Source organism: Bombina bombina, chromosome 6, assembly GCF_027579735.1.
Source record: "Bombina bombina isolate aBomBom1 chromosome 6, aBomBom1.pri, whole genome shotgun sequence".
Lineage (NCBI taxonomy): Eukaryota > Metazoa > Chordata > Amphibia > Anura > Bombinatoridae > Bombina > Bombina bombina.
The window spans coordinates 535,022,656-535,044,527 of NC_069504.1; the positions used below are offsets into that span (position 1 = coordinate 535,022,656).

Here is a 21,872-nt window from a genome sequence, read left to right on the forward strand (position 1 = left end):
ACCAGCGGGCGGTAAAAAGCAGCGTTAGGAGCCCTTAACGCTGGTTTTGACGGCTAACGCAGAACTCTAAATCTAGGCGATAGTGTTTAGGTATGAGTCGTATGAGTCTGTGATTGGATGATGGCTGTCAGATGATACAGGGGGCTGCCCGGCAAACTAAAGTACATTTTGAAATTTGTCCGAAAAAAATCCGCTGTTCATTTAAATTTAAGTAAGTACTATGGCATAATCTTTTTATTTATTATGCAACGCTACTGTATTTAATGGTCTTTTCATAATACATGATATTATTAAATATATTAGTATTGTTGGATTCAATGTTATAGATTAATATCTATAAAATATAAGGCTCAGAAATTGGTTTTGCTGGAAAACTTTTTTTTTTTTTAAATTGAAAACAAAGCATTGTGAGAGCTAATTTTTATGTGCAGGTACATAAAAGAGTTTCCCAGAGAACTGTTCAATTTAGTTTTGTCCCAACTGCAGCTAGTGTCTGATTGATAAGCCTCTAATGATATACACTTTACAGTTACACCCACTTAAGAATTATTGCTAGACTGTTGTTAGTCTAAGGTTTGGCAGAACTGGCATCTTTCTGTTTTGTCATTGTCTTTTTTTTTATTTATATTTTAAGGGACATAAAATACTGAAAAGAAAATGCTATAATGCCGTATGATTATGATGTAATAGATTTAGTATTCTTCTGTTCTGTTTTTAATTAAACAAAGCTTTGTGACCAAATCCACATACCTTGATAATTAAAGAAGCCTCGAGCCCTTTTCTCTTCGTAAGTAGGAATAATGGTTCCAATGAAGAAATTTGCAATTGCCACAAGTAGAATAATTAAAAGCACGACTTGAGTCTTCAAATGCAAAATTAGAGATCTGTTAGTGCTAATATATTATAAACACATTTTTATTCTAATGCCATAAATTATTTTACATTATGTAAGTACTGTAAAATATTCTGTAAACAAACCACAAAAGCATATGATATTATTTAAGAGGTATAGTCATTGCATTTGTTTTAAAGTGCAAAAAAATCCGTTAGTATGTAGCTGAAATTTATAAGTAGACAATAGTGTAATAGTAAATTCATGTAATTCACTAAATTATTGCAATACTGTGCCCATGGAGGTCAAACCCACAGTTAATGAGTTAGCGCTGCGGAATCTGTTGGTGCTCTACAAATAACCGATAATAATAATAATTAAAGAGAGGCAATGCACCAGACTGATAGACTTACTGGCCGCGTCCAGCTCAGGAGTAGAGTATATTGGTGCACCACAGTGGAATTTAACTATGACTTTAACCCCTTCACTTGAGTCAAACACATAGTTAGAGACATGCAGCAGTGTGATTACACAATGCTCTAACATTACAGGATGTTACTGTTGTTCTGTTATGTCCCTTTAAGCTGATCGTGCCTGTACTACAATGAGCTCCTTTCATGAGTGATTACAAAAAATGAGCTATTTAAAAATCTCATTATTTTAGCAGATACACATTAGGAGCTATAAAAGCTAAACAACAAAGCATTAAAATCTAATATACTAAAGCTTGAGTACTAAGTGTCAAACCATTTATATGACAGTGCAAGCTGCAAGAATGATTTTGTTGTATTTTTAAAGCAGCATTTGTTATAAGCATAGAATCTCTACATATAGATGTTATGTATCATTATACAAAGGAGATGTATATGTGAGCCATTAAAGGTGTCTGTATTTATCATCATAACAACATCCAATTAGGATGAAATTAAACGGACAGTCTAGTCCATGATTCAGATAGGGCATGAAATTTTAAACAATTTTCCAATTTACTTTTAGCACCAATTTTTCTTTGTTCTCTAAGAAGGGTGCTGGACCTGGTAGGACCAAAAACTCTTCTGGCCTGGGCCTCCGTTCTGGTGGGATGCCCAGGGGTATTGTGGACCGTCAGCAGAGGCTTGAAGCTGGGATCAATCCAGTGTCCCTCAGCAAAAGGCTGCTTCTCCAAGGGACCTGGCATCAGACCCTCATTTATATGAAGGGTGTCCTGGAAGTCTTCCACGACCAAGGGGCCGACTGGTAGATTGGATGTCACCGGGGATCGCCTCTGTGCATCCAACTTCTGCTTCATTATGGGGTTCTCATTTACATTAGGGTCTGGTCTCCAAATACGTCTCTCCTGCTCTTGTTGTGCGTGGGATGGCTCATGGCCTTGGTTAGCTGATAGGGTGTGAGCACTGCACAATTCCTTTTTCAAGTGCCCCAGGAGACTTATGTAGTGGTAATCTAGTTTGTGGCTTCAGCATCTATTAATGTAGAGTAGTCAGGCTCCATTTAAAAGCGGTACATAAGTAGATCCACTGTGTTAAACGTCTTTCTGTATGTTCCAGTAGAGGCTTAAATGGCTCATGTGGCTTCAGTGCTCAATGGTTTTGAACAAGATGAACTAGAAAACTATGTAAAATTAGCCCTCATCTGCAGCAAAAGAATTAGTTCAGCTCGGCTAGGATATTAGCAAAAACCATAGCATAATTATAAAACAACAGCAGGCTAAGAGCTTCTTTACCCTGGTATACAGGGGGGTCAGTCAATAAACAATACATAGCCATATGATAAGGGGGCTGTCAGATAAGGCTTAGATACAAGGTAATCACAGAGGTAAAAAGTATATTAATATAACAGTGTAGGTTGTGCAAAACTGGGGAATGGGGAATAAAGGGATTATCTATATTTTTAAACAATAACATTTTTGGAGTAGACTGTTCCTTTAATCGTATGTGTTTAGGCTTTATGAAGGAAAAATAACTGTATCCTACAATACCAGATGCAATGTTAAACTGCATTAGAGGAATGAATGTCCTAAGGGCTTTATGGCTATTTCCCTTTGAAGCACATATCTAAGTGTTCATACAAGAATTTATATTCAAGTGTTGTGAGTAGTAGATCTTAAGGTGGACTTTATTCAAGCTTAGAAATAGTCTTTGAAGGTATATTGAGTAAAACTTGCATTTCTCTAGATAGAGATAATACAGATTTATGGTGTATTTAACTGTCTAGCAATGATGCTTAGTTATTGTAATGATGTTGAAAGGAAGTTGCTTGTTAAGACGATAGTTAATAGTTAAGCAGAGTACAAATAAGTCTAATTATAGAGCATAACTGGCATAAAATCACAATGGCTTTATGGCTGTAATGTAACATTAGGCAATATTAGCAGAACCAGTAGTAAAATATGAGTTATGAATTAACAAGATGCAATAACTACTGGCTATATTACAATATATATGTATTGGGCACTAACCAGAATCATATAACAATCACCTCAATAAAATCTCATGAAAGCAATGGAAATGTTGAATATGGAATTTAAAAACAACTAGTAAATGTTGCAGCTGAGTTTCATCTTTATATATATTTTTTATGAAACAACACTTTAACAAGATATGTGCAATCACAAATTCAAGCTCTGTGTGCAGATGTACTTAATATCAATAAATATGTATTTCATTCTTTTCCTAACTTCATGGAGAATCACCTAAAATTATTCTGAATAATATAGAGGAACGGCAGTCACTAATGGTGGAATTGGCTGGGGACCAGGTGACATTACACTGGCACATATGCTAAACATGTAACCCAAAATAAAATGAGATTATTTAAAATTACACAGGAAATTAGTTGATATTAATATTGTTAATATAACTGCATGTACTGTTTAAAATTTGGTAAAAATACAACAAATACACATACGTTTTGTATTATCATATGCACTAACAAAGGACACCCACATAAAAGGGTTAAACACCTCAGATTTTCAGGCGTTTTTCTCGCCGACCCTCACAGGGGCTGCCCTGGTGGAATTATTGTAAAAATAGGTGGTCCCTGCGAGTGGCAAGAAGTCTCCTATTGAAAGTAACAGAGCTTGCTGGAAAGGGACACTTCACTCCGTGGAGCAAAGTTAGCAGTGTGCAGGGGGGCACTTTAAAAATGTAATCCTGGAACCAATATAAATCACATTACGCTGCTTTCTGCGTATAGAATCTTACAATCGCTTCTATTTTTGTATGAATGTGTTTGTCTATTAGGGTTATAAGTAGTTTGAGTGTTTTGAGAAAAGCTTTTCACCTTTTAGTTGGCGACAAAAAAATGTGAGATCAGCAGTGCGAAAATCTTTACAGAATTACACTGGGATTAGAGAGATAATTTCAGATAAGCCAATGCAACACCCATGTTCAGCCCATTTAACGAAAAAACAACAATTACGCTTTTTATTTTGTACTATTAAGTACAAATTTCTTGCTTTTTGTGCTTAACTTACGATTTACTCTGTGCATATTTAATATGATTTATTCCTGTGTAATTTACATACACATTTTTAAAAGTTTTTGATAAAATACGATTTTTGGGGAACAATTGTTTTACGATATTTGATGCACCATAACAATACAGTTATTCCCTGCTTATTTATGTGTGAATGGTTCAATTATTCATTTTGTATAATGTTTAAAATACACATTTTATTGTGCGCTTTTCATACAAAATGCTGTATGATCCACCCCTTAGTGAGACACCCTGTGTTTGAGGGTAAAAAGTGGCTTTAGATTATTCCATCAGGTAAATAGAAGTACTGGCATTCTTAAATAATCTCGCCAGCCCAGAGAGCTTTATATCATTGGTTCTAGGCAAGCAATGCACTACTGATCTGAAGCTGAATTGCTGAGACAATCAGGGGTAGCACATGTAGCATAATCACCACCAGCCATGTTCTTCTCAGTATTGCTCCGTATTGCTGCTCCTAAACTGCCTGTAACTGCAGGGGTTAAACATATAGATATAGGGGTCAATTTATTAATGTGCGAGCGGACATGATACAATGTAGCGCATGATGTCTGCTGCACATCGATAAATGCCGACAGCTTACGCTGTCGGCATTTATCATTGCACCAGCAGTTCTTGTGAACTGCTGGTGCAATGCAGATTCGCGGCCAATCAGTCGCTAGCAGGGGGTGTCAATCAACCCGATCGTATTCGATCGGGTTGATTTCTGTCCGCCACCTCAGAGCAGGTGGACAGATTATGGAGCAGCGGGGTATAAAGCTTCGTACGGAGCTTGATAAATTGACCCCATAGGCAATAGGGCATTAAAGCATTTACAATGTTATGTCCTTTTATTCATAAAAACATATGTTTCCTACATATAATATAATTGTTCAATACTCACTTGCACATGCATTTATATGGTTAGCTGGACATAATATTAGGCTACATCACATTAATACTGCGGTAATAACACGTAATAATGCTGCGGTAATAACACGTAAATAACATTGGTCATAGTATACATTGAAACAGTAATTTTGCAATATTGGATACCTTAGCTTCCCATTCCATACCAGCTACAGATATACCAAGGAGCAGGACCACTGTAATAGCACCTACGATCCGAATATCATTTATTTCATCAACCATGATTGCATCACTGTCCTAAAATAAATAAAAAGTGTAAACTGTGAAAGTCCTTCACTGCTGAGCTTGTTTCACCCACTGCTAAAGGGTTTTAAACTTTTGTTCTATTTGAATTTAAAATCCCATTTTTATTTTTCCTGCATGCTTCCCTAAAAAAAAAAACAGCTAAAAAAATAAATAAAATGTATATATATAAATATATACACACACACATACAAACACACAGAAATGTACATCAAAAGCAATTGGTTGCAATCAAAGAATTATATATGGGGATTGTTCATTTTTTCCTAAGTTTGTGTGTGTCAAGGAACCCATTTTAAATGGTACTCGTTAAGCTCTGAAACATAATGGGCTTAATTTAATTAATTTGACTTTAATAAATGTTACATTTTATTATTTATTTCTTTTTTAAACAGTTAGTGCAGTATAATATATATATATATATATATATATATATATATATATATATATATATATATATATACATGTATATATATATATATATATATAATATATATATATATATATATATATATATATATATATATATATATATATATATATATATATATATATGTTTTACAGGAACAACATATAGGGCTAGATTAGTGGAGTGCAAATATTTTAGTGCTGTTGTGTGCTACACTGCTCAAGGTAAATCAACAGTGCTCCTATGTTTAGTCTGGCTGGTATTACAAGTTGAAAGTAAAAAGTTATGGCTGGAGCAAACTACTCAGGCATGATAACATCTGGCGTACTAACATCCTTGTCCCATAAACTTCTATGGGGCGCGCTAAAAAATCCTTTTCTTTCTTTTGCTAGCGCTCTAACCCAAAGGTGCGCTAGGACAGCTGCGGTAAAGCCAAAGGTCCTTTAAGAATACTTCAAATAGCTATGCTCTTTATTTGGAAGAAAATGTTATTTATATATATATATATATATATATATATATATATATAAAAAGAACATTTTCTTCTAAGTGAGGTATTTGTATTAAAACACAAAAAATATATTAATGTTTAAAATGGGAAGGGCACAAAGATATATATATGTCTGTGTGTGTAAATATATAAATGTGTGTTAATATATGTATGTATGTATTTGTATGTGCATATACATATTTACACATTTAAATGCATAAATACACATGTATACACCTTGATACTCATACACATATATTCATTCAAATATATACACACACATATATATACAATTTTGAGCCCTTCTTATTAAAACACCTTGATAAATACCATATCCTGTTTTTTTTAAACTCTGTTTATATGTTTATTTCTTATTACCTAATATATTAAATGTGTGTGTGTGTGTATATATATATATATATATATATATATATATATATATATATATATATATATATATATATATATATATATATATGAGTCTAACCTTATTTTACATCTGGATATGATGGGACAGTGCATTTAATAATATTTTCAAAGACAGTCTTAGAAAGTTGACAAGGGTAAAAAATAAGGTAACGGGAAGAATGGGGAGAAGTGGAGATAACTTGTAAAGTCATGTTAAAAGTTTACAAGTACAAGTGCCTTGTTGTTTGATTTTTGTTTATTCCAACATTAGGGCCTAGATAAGGAGTGGAGCTCATCCATGCAATATTTGTTCTCCACTCAGTAATACCAGCTCACATAAATGTGCACTGGTATTCATGTTTGCATTATCTGGAAGCCTTGCACTCACAAGATAGCGCTTCCATAAGCTCCAATGGGACACGGCAAAGCACCTATTGCAGCGTAGGGGGTAATTTGCGTAGCGTTGGGCAGCAAATTAAAAATATATAAACCCAATTTGCCCCTTGGCAACGTGCGCACGTTAAAATAGCGCTTCACTTGTAATCTAGCCCTAAATATATTATCTACATCAATATTGATTTTACACTGGGCTGTGTACAGCCACAAGCATCTCATAATGATGTTTGTCAGATGCAGAATTTAAATGAATATATTAAGTAAATCAGACATTGCAAACTCAAACAGCATGAATGAAACGTTGATTATAAATAATAGAAAAGTCCCACGTAGTAAGTGTTTGTGCAGTAGTTTGTATCACTGCAGACCTTAATTGGGAGACAGATATATCAGCTGCTTGCCTCTGTCACAGCTTAAAAATGATGGTTTAACAGGAATGAAGAGTGTAACCAGTATCTGAAGCAAGAACATTGCATTGTTAAGCCTGGGCTTAGGGATTTTAATTTTTTATTACTGATTTTTTACTTAATGATTTTGACTTATAGTTGTTTACAGAATGTTTTCCTGACCTTAAAAATATAGGGACAGATTACAAGTGGTGTGCTATTTAGCACTTTTGCTTGTGTGAACACGTAATATAAATTGAAAGTAAAATGCTTGTGCAGGAACTAAAGCCAACATGCATTAACTTCAGCACTTATTGCGACCGTACAAACTTCTGTTCCCTATAGACTTTAATGGAGAATGCAAACTGAAAAAACCTAACACTTATCACTTGGAGCACTAACCAGACAGGAGTATATACATAGGTACAGGTGTATATATATATATATATATTTAAAAAAAATATAAAGCATTTTCCCCTATGTGAAGAACATTGGAATATAAAATATTTACAGTTAATACACAGTAAAACACATTATTAAATATTACAATGTATTAAAATTATATTTCTTATTTTTGGGTATTTGAGTGGAATGATCTCAAAAGTATATATACATATGTATATATGTGGGGTGTGTGTTTATATGTGTATACTGTATATGTATGTATATATGTGGGTGGGGTGTTTATATGTGTATACTGTATATGTATGTATATATGTGGGGGGGTTTATATGTGTATACTGTATATGTATGTATATACATATATACACAAATAAACATAAATAAATATGTATACACATATTTAAATATGTATGTATACATACATACACATTATAGCCCTTTCCATTCAAATATCTTGTCATGTACCATATACCTTTTAAACCTTATAACTTTTTTTTAATATTTATGTGAATACTTTTTATTAGATTTTTATATGTTTATATATGAGTGTAAATTTGTATATGTTTATATATGAGTGTAAATTTGTATATGTTTATATATGAGTGTAAATTTGTATATGTTTATATATGAGTGTAAATGTTCATTTTAATGTATTTTAATTTTAATGGTATTTTGAAGCTGGACTAGGTGGGATACGACTGATATACTTCAGGAAAGTTCTCTGTGAAAAGTACAACTGGGCTAAAAGAGGCTGCTCCTAGATGGGAACTCACCATAGAACAAGCTACTGAGCTGTTGTACGTTCCTGGAAGAGCGCTTCTCTTTCTGTTTGCACTTACTTTCAACTCGTAATGTGCATGCAAGTTAACGCAAGTGCAATATTTGTTTATAGCGTGTGTGCTATTGTTAGCGTGCCACTTGTAATCTAGCTCATAATTGGCAATACAGGGAGTGCAGAATTATTAGGCAAATGAGTATTTTGACCACATCATCCTCTTTATGCATGTTGTCTTACTCCAAGCTGTATAGGCTTGAAAGCCTACTACCAATTAAGCATATTAGGTGATGTGCATCTCTGTAATGAGAAGGGGTGTGGTCTAATGACATCAACACCCTATATAAGGTGTGCATAATTATTAGGCAACTTCCTTTCCTTTGGCAAAATGGGTCAAAAGAAGGACTTGACAGGCTCAGAAAAGTCAAAAATAGTGAGATATCTTGCAGAGGGATGCAGCACTCTTAAAATTGCAAAGCTTCTGAAGCGTGATCATCGAACAATCAAGCGTTTCATTCAAAATAGTCAACAGGGTCGCAAGAAGCGTGTGGAAAAACCAAGGCGCAAAATAACTGCCCATGAACTGAGAAAAGTCAAGCGTGCAGCTGCCAAGATGCCACTTGCCACCAGTTTGGCCATATTTCAGAGCTGCAACATCACTGGAGTGCCCAAAAGCACAAGGTGTGCAATACCCAGAGACATGGCCAAGGTAAGAAAGGCTGAAAGACGACCACCACTGAACAAGACACACAAGCTGAAACGTCAAGACTGGGCCAAGAAATATCTCAAGACTGATTTTTCTAAGGTTTTATGGACTGATGAAATGAAAGTTAGTCTTGATGGGCCAGATGGATGGGCCCGTGGCTGGATTGGTAAAGGGCAGAGAGCTCCAGTCCGACTCAGACGCCAGCAAGGTGGAGGTGAAGTACTGGTTTGGGCTGGTATCATCAAAGATGAGCTTGTGGAGCCTTTTCGGGTTGAGGATGGAGTCAAGCTCAACTCCCAGTCCTACTGACAGTTTCTGGAAGACACCTTCTTCAAGCAGTGGTAAAGGAAGAAGTCTGCATCCTTCAAGAAAAACATGATTTTCATGCAGGACAATGCTCCATCACACGCGTCCAAGTACTCCACAGCGTGGCTGGCAAGAAAGGGTATAAAAGAAGAAAATCTAATGACATGGCCTCCTTGTTCACCTGATCTGAACCCCATTGAGAACCTGTGGTCCATCATCAAATGTGAGATTTACAAGGAGGGAAAACAGTACACCTCTCTGAACAGTGTCTGGGAGGCTGTGGTTGCTGCTGCACGCAATGTTGATGGTGAACAGATCAAAACACTGACAGAATCCATGGATGGCAGGCTTTTGAGTGTCCTTGCAAAGAAAGATGGCTATATTGGTCACTGATTTGTTTTTGTTTTTGTTTTGTTTTTGAATGTCAGAAATGTATATTTGTGAATGTTGAGATGTTATATTGGTTTCACTGGTAAAAATAAATAATTGAAATGGGTATATATTTGTTTTTTGTTAAGTTGCCTAATAATTATGCACAGTAATAGTCACCTGCACACACAGATATCCCCCTAAAATAGCTAAAACTAAAAACAAACTAAAAACTACTTCCAAAAAAATTCAGCTTTGATATTAATGAGTTTTTTGGGTTCATTGAGAACATGGTTGTTGTTCAATAATAAAATTAATCCTCAAAAATACAACTTGCCTAATAATTCTGCACTCCCTGTATTTGTAGCACTAAAAAGTAGCTTATTGCATGCATGCACATAATTTTGTTGTAAAAATGCTTGCTCACATGGTTGCTTATGCTTTCGATAAAAGGAGCAAAATTACAGGAGGGTAATTAATTTTTGTGATTGTTTGTTTGTACTTTCTAACATTTCTTAGCCCCTGTATAATATGAAACTGGCACCTCCCTTTACCCTTCTTTACCTCCAGTCATACAGGCCCATTTATCAAGCTCCATACTGAGCTTGAAGGGCTGTGTTTCTGGCGAGTCTTCAGACTCGCCAGAAACACAACTTATGAAGCAGCGGTCTAAAGACCGCTGCTCCATAACCCTGTCCGCCTGCTCTGAGCAGGCGGACAGGAATCGCCGGAAATCATCCCGATCAAATACGATTGGGTTGATTGACACCTCCCTGCTGGCGGCCGATTGGCCGCGAGTCAGCAGGGGGCAGCGTTGCACCAGCAGCTCTTGTAAGCTGGTGGTGCAATGTTAAATGCGGAGAGCGTATTGCTCTCCGCATTTAGCGAGGTCTTGCGGACCTGATCCGCAGTGTCGGATCCGGTCCGCAAGACCTTTGATAAATTGGGGCCATATTCTTTTGGTGAGGCCCAACTGTTATGGGATAATATTCAGTATAAAGGTTTATATGCATCAGTTTCACTTTAAGTTTAATATTAAAGGGGCATAAAAGTTCCATCACAACCCAGAACCTATATAGAGTAATTCACAGGAAAAAGCATTTGGAAAACAGCAATGAAAACTTTAGTAATTTCAGAAGAAGAATAGAATTTGTTTCTAGATGGTTTAGTATCTTCTAAATTAAAAAAAACTAAACACTTTAAACTATTATATTTTGTTAGAGCATTTTATTATTATTTGTTTAACCCCTTCATGCCCTTAGGAAGTTCCATGCCATACTAACTGAGTTGGGCTTATCCTAACTGGGATTGCAGGCTGGAGGGCGTGCCAGGCATCATAGGCACTCCTCCCCTTACCTGATGCCATCATTGAAATCACCCAATTTCATGAACGATTGTGTGATTTAAATTTTTACTTATTTGTTTACATAGATACAATAAGCCTCATGTGGGAAAGGGTTAACCTACGCAGACTGGTTGATGTGTAGGTGTGTGTCTGTAGGTGTGTGTCATCTCTTGTGCTAGTTCACATGAGGAACAGGCATATGCTCCAATCACTGTCTGTATCGTAATCTGGAGCAGAATGTTCCAGGAAAGACGCTTTGAGAAGGTGTTTAACCCTTATGAAAATAAAATAAGGACAAATGCTCAAGCTAAGTAGAGGGTTTTACTTTTACACTATGATGTCTGTTTAAGTTTTCTAAGTTGAGTAGATCATTTGTTTATGTTCCTTTATTTTTCAAGACAATTATTAAAGTGACATTGAAGTTATTTTATCTTTGCATCAAAATGAATCATAAACCCATAATTTAAAATAATTTAAACCTTTAATTTTGTTGATTACATTTATTTTCTTTTGTAGTTCAGAATTTTCGGTCTTGAAAATCGTCTTGAGTTTGATTATCTTATGTCCTTTACTGTGGTCATTTAGCGAGAGATATAAATGACCTTGTTCACATATAAATCACTGTGCACTGTGCACTGTATGAATGTCACTGTTCTGAATTACAGGAAATACACTCCAGTCTCTCTTCTACTATTTTCAGATTTAAATGATAGGAAAAGTAAACAAACCAAATTATGAAAGTGCTTTGTAAAGTGTCTTCACGTAGCATAATTAGAAGTTGTATGGGGAATTGCATTTTGAGTTTAATATCCAATTATCTGCTTAGGACACAACATAGTTACTGTTAACTAATATTTCAGTTGTGGTTTTATATATCATTGAACCATTATAGACCACACACGGTTTAAAATGTAATTCATGCCCTTTTGTCTATAAGAAGTTCTATAAATCTTATAAGTGACAGGTTCATCTTATTGTAGTGAAACAAGTTGTTGATCCTTTGACAGTAAAGAGCATAAAGTTGTGGTCACCCGAGATTATCTCAATACATAATGATCCATACTGTTTGCAAAAGCATGCAGTAATATAAATAGCTAACACAGAAGCTTGAAAATCAAATCCAGTAATATCATAATAAAACAATATACCTCTATTACGATGCATAATAATCCCAGAGGTTCAAGCTAATGTTCGTTGTACATTAACTACATATGTAACTGACAGAGCATAAATGCATCATACATTTATGTCATACTTGCAATTTTTAACGTTTAATGTACTTACCTTAAGAATATCCACAACTGTTTCAGAAAACCCAACAACATACATAGCAACTGCAACAGCATTGGCAAAGGCAAATATAAGTCCTATGGATCCACCAAACTCAGGGCCCAGACTTCTCGATATGAGATAATATGCTCCACCTATTTAGAGACATGGGTGACTTTATTTTGTGTACACAAGCTGTAGGTAATAGGTCATTTTGTTGACCCTATGAATTAATTCTAACTTATTTTACCATTTCCAAGAACATTATTGTCTTGCAGATGCAAAAGATTTTGATCAAACAATGTGTTAGGCTTATTTAAGGATCTGAACTATAAATTATAAGAAACTAAAGTTTGATCTCTGGATAGATTAAGACAAAGGTGACGTTTTCTAGAATAACATAACAGAGGTAATCTATAATTCAGCTGACCATAAGTCACAAATTAGCAGATGCAGAGGCAGCAATAATGACATTAATACATTAGATATCAAACATTATCTTTTAACAAAACTGACAAACTGTCTCTGGCTATGTAGATTATATATAGGAAGGATGAACATCAGCAAAGAATTTCAAACTTATATTGAATGCTGCAATGGAAGATTTGTATATTAGATATCCCAGGTCAAAACTGTCTGCAGCAAGTATATGGTTTAATGGTTTTAATTGAGATGTATGTATTTATTTATGCATTTATTTATTTTTCATTAAAAAAATGTTAGGAAATTCAGTTGTAATAATTTTTAGTAATTTTGAGAAGGATAATAATTTTATTTAATGATTAATGGTGTTGTTGCTGTCTGCAAAAACTTTTTAACAGATTCTTAAGTCTGTGAAATGAATCTTAGATTGTGTTTATTGATAATAAGTAACTAAATAACACTTACCTTTTATTCAGTGGTACTGTGAAATATTTGACTTCAGATGCGAAGCACAACTTAAACTTATTAGCATTCAACAATTACTGTTGAAAACTGATAGTGCGTTTATGTACGTTTGTATGTAAATAAGTGTATGCGTCTGTGTGTGTAAATCTAATCACACAATATTAACATTATTTCAGGGTGTTGAATGATACACTGAAAAGCAATCTGAATTGTTTTGGTAAATATCTTATACACATGAAATCACTTACCTCCTCTAACAACACCATTAGTGCATATAGCTGACATAGAAAGACCTGTCAGTGTAGTTACCACCACACTGAGGCAAATGAGAACGACTCCCAGACCTGAAAATAGGCAAAAAGACTTGACATTTACCTGTTCAGTGAGACATGAAGTGGTCCTTAGATGAAGTTGTAGGACTATGCGACCCATGTTTCTCCTTAAACGCTCTTAACTTTTAGATTAGACCATGCACATTTCTCCTTTAATAGATTAAAACGTTTTGAAGATACCAACTAATGGGGGTTTGGAATAAAACCTACTTGGATCAAAATTCAACCAGAAGCAAAAGTATTCTGCTTGAACACAGATGACACAACCAATAGTAGATATTTAAATTGTCTCATCTGGGGGTCACACAATACCTTGATAAACATTATTTTTTTCAAAAGTCTCAGGGAATTAATTACACTTTAATTTTAAGATAAGATTTAGATTAGATTAGTAATACAACCTGTAGAAAACCATGCATTGCCATGGTATGGACTTCTCCTGAAATGTCCTAAACAAAAGATAGTAACATCAATTTGTACTTCACCAGTTGATTAATCCAACGGGGAATCCCAGGCTCCAATAACTCCTAAAATGTACTTTGAAATTAAATACTCTTGTCTATGATAATTAAGTGTAATGGTTATAATAAAACATGAGTAATACTTTTTAAGATTTACAGTTACAGTTATATTATATATACTATATTATACATAGGGCTGGGGAAATCCAGTAGTCCACAAATCCCAAACTAGTAAAACATTAGTATTTTTCCTATTTATAAAACTGAGTGGACTAGTAGTAACTTTTTCTCTGTTGTCTGGCAACATTTTCCCATGACTGGTAAACTTTAATCGTATGTATGTAGTGCTTTATAACTATAAATCTTTAATAAGTGTTACCCATTCAATGATGTTACCTTCAGAGACTTTCCTCCAGATTTTGGAATACCAAACGACTTTCTAGAGCTATATACATGATAGTAAACTCATACCTATCTATGTAGGATCTCTTATAAACAGCCTGAACACTTTACCTCCACGGACAAAGCCGTTAGTTGCTATTGCAGAAGTTGACAACCCAGTAATTGAAGTAACCATGGTGGCAAGTAGAATTATGACAACACCAAGACCTGTTAGTAATAAAAAATAATTGTGGAATTTTACATATGCCTCATGTCTCAAAAATGGGATTTCAGATTAAATCACACTTTTAATCCCATTATTTCAATGCTGAAAAAGAAATCCTGAACAAGTGGAAACGGTAGTGTGTCAGACATTCTTCCCTTTGAAAGAAACTGAAAGAAAGGCTTTAATACTGACTAATATGAAAGTGCTGAGTCTTTCATCTTTGAACATCCTGAAAAAAAATATTTTCTTGTCTCTTCATATCTTCATGTCGATGCTGAAAAAAACCCGCCTCTGGCAAACTAAGTGTAAGATTACCTTAAAATAATGAGATTGTGAACTGGCATCGACCTTTAGAATGTTTCATGCCTCATATTTTATTACCTCCTCTGACATATCCATTTGTGGCAATTGCAGAGGTGGACAAGCCAGTAATAGCAGTTACTGTCACAGCTAACCCGATGATAATAACACCAAGACCTCAGTGGAGAGAGAGAAGAATACATTCTGTTAACTACTGAAAAGTGTTTTTTTTTTCTTTCAATTATTTCCACTCACATCTTCTACTTCTAAAGAACCATATAACAATCTGCTTTAGAATTGGTAATCACCTATAGAACTGGTTATAACATTTATTCTTATAGTATATCAAGAGTCTTACATGACAATTTAACTTAAATAATGTAGGATTTTTCTTCTACACATCTTTAAAAAGTGTGTCATTTTTATACAAAAAGGAGTCTAAAGCTTGATTACTAATGGATCATTATTTTTTTGAAAGACAGTTGTCTTCCATGAAAGTCAAATATGCATTAAAAGTTGACATTGTTCCATAGACCAAACTATGTTTTTTCTCAGGTGGACATATTTGGATTTATGTTTAAAGGGACGGTCGAGTCAGATAGGGCATGCCATTTTAAACAACTTTCCAATTTACTTTTATCATCAAATTTGCTTTGTTCTCTTGGTATTCTTTGTTGAAATCTAAACCTAGGTAGGCTCATATGCTAATTTCTAAGCTGTTGAAGGACGCCTTTTATCTCAGTGACAGTTTTTCACTACTAGACAGCACTAGTTCATGTGTACCATTTAGATAACATTGTGCTCACTCCTGCGGAGTTACCTATGACTCAGAAATGATTGGCTAAAATTCTGTCAAAAGAACTGAAATAAGGAGGCAGTCTGCAGAGGCTTAGATACAAGGTAATCACAGAAGTAAAAAGTATATTAATAGAACTTTGTTGGTTAAGCAAAACTGGAGGATGGGTAATAAAGGGATTATCTATCTTTTTAAACTATAACAATTCTGAAGTAGACTGTCCCTTTAAAGGGACATAATACTCATATGCTAAATCACTTGAAACTGATGCAGTATAACTGTAAAAAGCTTACAGGAAAATATCACCTGAGCATCTCTATGTAAATAAGGAAGATATTTTACCTCACAATTTCCTCAGCTCAGCAGAGTAAGTTCTGTGTAAAAAGTTATACTCACCTGCTCCCAGCTGCAGGTAAAAATAAAAAAAAAATGAAGAAATGAACAGTAGCCAATCAGCATCAGCAGTCCTGAGGTCATGAACTCTTACTGTGATCTCATGAGATTTTACTTAAAGGGACAGTATACTGTAAAATAGTTTTCCCTTAATGTGTTTACAATTGCTTTTTTTACCAACTGCGGCGTAAAAAATGTATGAAAATTAGCTTTTTAAGGTTTATTTGTGAATATTAAAGCTCTGATTTTGTGTTTTGAACCCACAACCTAATAAAATGGGTTGAGCTTGTAGGTATAATCCGATCTCATTACTGTATCACATTGTGCACATAAACATGTTACTTAATCTTATATCTGTCCATAAAACAATCACCAGTACTTGGAAAAAACAATGGGAAATCAACATTTTATTACCTTATCTCTGCTATATCCTACTGGGAGTATAATTTCTTCTGCTGGCTGTGTTTACAAAGCTTATCTATAGCTGGGACCTGCGGCCACAAACTTTCAGAATAGGTGGGGATACCACATGCTAAATCAACTATTTCAAATGCCAATATAAGGGTAAAGGATCTACTTGTAAACAATTTAATACACTCCAGCAGGTAAAGTGGATCATTGGGAACAAATTAAAGGGGAGAATTTTTTTGAGTAAACTGTCCCTTTAACTCTCATGAGATTTCATAGTAAGCTTCCTTTACCTGATTGGTGAAATAATATGAGAGTTCACGAGGCTCATCCCCTAAGCTGTCCCAGGACAGACAGACTAAAATGCTGCTTAGAAATCCTTTACAATGGGAGGTGGCTACTGAGGACATTTTGAGGTAAAATATCTTTCTTTTTTACATAAAGATGTTCAGGAGATATTTTCTAGTCAGCTTTTTACAGCTATGCTGCATCACTTTCAAGTGTTTAAACATTTGGGTATTATGGCCCTTTAAGCAAATATACCTACATCATTTTGCCTAGTGAGATTTGGTTTTTGCTGTTTAGTACAAAAACAGTTTTCTCTTCTTTTTTTCAAAAGGAAAATTATATTTAAGGGTGAGCTGCTCTGTTTAATGGGATCATATTCATGGTATATACATTGTGAAAGATTTATTTTATGTAAAGCACAGGTGAATGAAAAGAGACTGCAGGTTTGTTTTCAGTTACATACCTCTATATATTTGTTTATTCAACAGATGAACAGATGTATTAAAAGTTATTCTTAAAATGCTAATAAACGAAGAAAGACTAGTTAATAACCATACTGAGCCTAGCTTAGTAAATGGTTCAAATTTACATAAATACAAAATTAACTGTGACAAAAAAAGAACTATGAGATGTATGAAACAAATTTATTTAAAACATTGTGAGACTCTTGCCTTGTATAATATATGTTGTTTTATAGTAGAAGCTTGCATAGAACTGCAGATGTTGCGTTCCTCAAAATACAATTACTGAATATCTCGCAGTGAGGGGCTAGTTAAATTAAAGGGACAGTCTAGTCAAAATTAAACTTTCATGATTCAGATAGGGCATGCAATTTTAAACAACTTTCCAATTTACTTCTATTATCTAATTTGCTAAATTCTTTAAATATCCTTTCTTGAAGAAATAGCAATGCACATGTGTTAACCAATCACACAAGGCCGCTATTTGCATCAACCAATCAGCAGCTACTGAGCATATCTAGATATGCTTTTCAGCAAGTGATATCAAGAAAATGAAGCAAATTAAATAATAGAAGTAAATTAGAAAGTTGTTTAAAATGACATGCTCTTTCTAAATCCCGAAAGAAAAAAAATTGGGTTTCATGTCCCTTTAATGTACCAACTGCAAGCCTTTGTGGCTATCCAATGCTTCTACTTCCAAAATGCATATGTCTTGTTAAACATTTTTACTTTAAACAATCTCTTCCTCTCTCTCTCTCATTCCCACTCTCTGTGATCTTGTCAAATTCGAGAAGGGTTCATCTGCAGCTGTTAACATGCCAGTAAATATCAAAGATAGATTCTGAACAACCCCATAGTTACCATAGAGTCAGTAGTTCAAAAATGACATGCACTTACAAATTAGATCGTAATTTTTGCATAAAAACGTTCATTTAAGAATAATTCAATCCCAATTTCTTTTGAACAATGAATATTGACAGTTACTGCACCATCCACAATTAAAGGGACAGTCTAGGCCAAAATAAACTTTCATGATTCAGATAGAGCATGTAATTTTAAACAATTTTCCAATTTACTTTTATCACCAATTTTGCTTTGTTCTCTTGGTATTCTTAGTTGAAATCTTAACCTAGGAGGTTCATATGTTAATTTCTTAGACCTTGAAGCCCACCTCTTTCAGATTGCATTTTAACAGTTTTTCACCACTAGAGGGTGTTAGTTCACGTATTTCATATAGATAACACTGTGCTCGTGCACGTGAAGTTATCTGGGAGCCATCACTGATTGGCTAGACTGCAAGTCTGTCAAAAGAACTGAAATAAAGGGGCAGTTTGCAGAGGTTTAGATACAAGATAATCACAGAGGTTAAAAGTATATTATTATAACTGTGTTGGTTATGCAAAACTGGGGACTGGGTAATAAAGGGATTATCTATCTTTTAAAACAATAAAAATTCTGGTGTAGACTGTCCCTTTAACTGCTATTGCAACAGTTCATCCTGTTTCTGGACAGGCGGTGCAGTTAAACCAAACAAATGTTTTAAGTTAATCCATTGCTGTTTAAAGCTTTAAAGACTCAATGTCAAAATGGATAAAATGCTAAAAGGTTCAGTTTTAAATATCTAAAGAAAAAACTTTGTGAAAGTTTCCAAATTAGCACAAAAATGATACAAAGAAAATGATTGAACTGTAAAAGTGTCAGAACATTTCTGCAAAGAGTTAGAACTTTTAAATGGAATCCTTCACTCCAGCAAAATTACTTTCATCAGAACATAAAAAGATAAATAAGTTTAAAAAAGGAATCTCCTTCTGGCTGTTCTCACACCTGAGAATGAAGTAATACACTTTAATGATTTAAATAAGTTACCAGGCTGCCCTTAGAAAGCTAATTGTGCATGAAACCCCAAAGCAAAGAATTGGCAGGTTTCAAAACACACACATTTTATGGAAGGACAGAGATGTTGGTGTGTCCCTGTAGCTGTTAGGTTTCATTTGCTATGCATCATAAAGCAACCAAGCAGTTGTTTGTCAGGCACAGCATATGCTAAAGTGCACATAGGTAGAAATTAGAACTTTTTAAATCTGTAATATGTTTCTTGATAAGAAACAATCTTCTTATATCTCCCAAACAAACCAATTCTCTGTTTTCCTCCAAGCAAAAACTATTCTTATTAGACATATTATATGCACATAATTAAAAAGTGCCTAGGGGAAGGTAAGTCCTCCAATTTAGTTCTAATATGTGTTTTGCTATTAGTAGGATCAAATTGGCTACATCACATATTGTTGTGAAGAATGTTGGAGCAAATCTAATTGCATTAAACATATTCTTTATAATAGATTTTTAGAACTTTTACAACACAGATATCTATCAGTTCTTTTTGTGCTAAAGTACACAATTTGCAAAACACACTTCCCACTCTTGGAGCTGTTAAATGGACATTCTAGTGTGAAAATAAAATATTTTCTTTTTCTTATTTTTTTTGTTGTTGAAGTTATTTGACACTTTAGATAAGGTTACAGCTGATGACAGTGGCGGTTCTATACAGGGGTCAGTGCCCCTGTAAAAACGTCCCTGGCCCCCCCCTGTGGCCCCCCTGAGCTGACTGAAAAATAACGGACAAGATCAAGGGGCCTATCTATCAAGCTCCGAACGGAGCTTGACGCCCTATGTTTCTGGCGAGCCTGCAGGCTCGCCAGAAACAGCAGTTATGAAGCAGTCGTCTAAAGACCGCTGCTCCATAACCCTGTCCGTCTGCTCTGATGAGGCAGACAGGAATCACCGGAATTCAACCCAATTGAGTATGATCGGGTTGATTGACACCCCCTGCTTGCGGCCGATTGGCCTCAAGTCTGCAGGGGGCGGCGTTGCACCAGCAGCTCACAAGAGCTGCTGGTGCAATGCTGAATACGGAGAACGTTTTGTTCTCTGCATTCAGCGATGTCTGTCGGACCTGATCCGCACTGTCGGATCAGGTCTGACAGACATTTCATAAATAGGCCTCCAAGGCTTTTTCAAAACGAACCTGATGACATTCCCACGTCACCACTCAAGGGGGCGCAAAACAGACCAATATGACAATATGACACTATATAATAACAATAAAAAATATAAATAGTGACTATAATTATTGCATATTTGATGCTATGACTTATCAGTCCAAGGTGTGATCAGTCTCTAAAGATGAAACTTCCACTTGGTTTAACACTCCTTGGTGTCTTTGTCCTCAGATAACGGCCGCTCCTTCCTAGAAGTAGATCAGAAAAAGGAATCTGTGATGGTGCAAACAAAACACAGAAGGGTGCCTCCTAGTGTGATATCGTACAAGCAGTATATATATATATATATATATATATATATACACACAATGGCAATAGACTGGTACTCACAAGTGTGGCAGCACTCACTCGTGCTTAGTGGCACCTACTGGGATCTCTCAGTGTCCCAGCTCACTGTTCTTGGGCTCTCACACACCTCCATCAGGGGCGTAGTCTCCAACAGCAATAGAACAGGCTCTCAGTCAAGTGATATGTGTAAAATCACTTTTAATAAAATAGTATAAAAACACAGTGTACAAAAAGTTCCCACTATGTATTAAAATCATGCAACTAGTTTCTCAGCTGTCACGCTGTTTCCTCAGGCATCTACAACCTGACTGAGAGCTCTAACCTATAAACTAAACATAACCAATGAAAACACAATTGTATTGTTACACCCCTACACGCAGCTGTTAGCCTAATTGATTTTCTACTTAACCCTTCATATCTCCCATACACATTTCTTTTGAAAGGAAGACCATATAAAGTTCTTTGAAACACTCTATACAATAATCAGGTTCACCATTCTCCAATGTGTGTAGCAAATTAGCCAAAAGTGTATAAACCTTATTTGGTTATTCGTGTATAATAGTTATCTTATATACCGATAATATATACTTAATATTATTATATTAATTTTTCACCAAATGGGTGAAATTTCTTTGATAGCCAAATCCGGCCTGTTATGTTATCTAGTTACACATATCACTTGACTGAGAGCCTGTTCTTTTGCTGTTGGAGACTACGCCCCTGACGGAGGTGTGTGAGAGCCCAAGAACAGTGAGCTGGGACACTGAGACATCCCAGTAGCTGCCACTAAGCACGAGTGAGTGCTGCCACACTTGTGAGTACCAGTCTATTGCCATTGTATATATATATAT

General features: G+C 35.1%; 1 protein-coding gene across 1 annotated transcript in view; it reads right to left on the reverse strand.

Annotated features, from left to right (window-relative positions):
• Nucleotides 1–21,872, reverse strand: part of SLC12A1 (solute carrier family 12 member 1) — a 165,923-nt gene that overhangs the window by 124,531 nt on the left and 19,520 nt on the right. Inside the window, exons 4-7 of the mRNA XM_053717461.1 lie at nt 13,877–13,972; nt 12,756–12,895; nt 5,363–5,473; nt 751–862 (exon numbers count right to left, since the gene is read on the reverse strand). Coding sequence (XP_053573436.1) covers nt 751–862; nt 5,363–5,473; nt 12,756–12,895; nt 13,877–13,972 — 459 coding nt within the window. The remainder of the gene's footprint in view (nt 1–750; nt 863–5,362; nt 5,474–12,755; nt 12,896–13,876; nt 13,973–21,872) is intronic.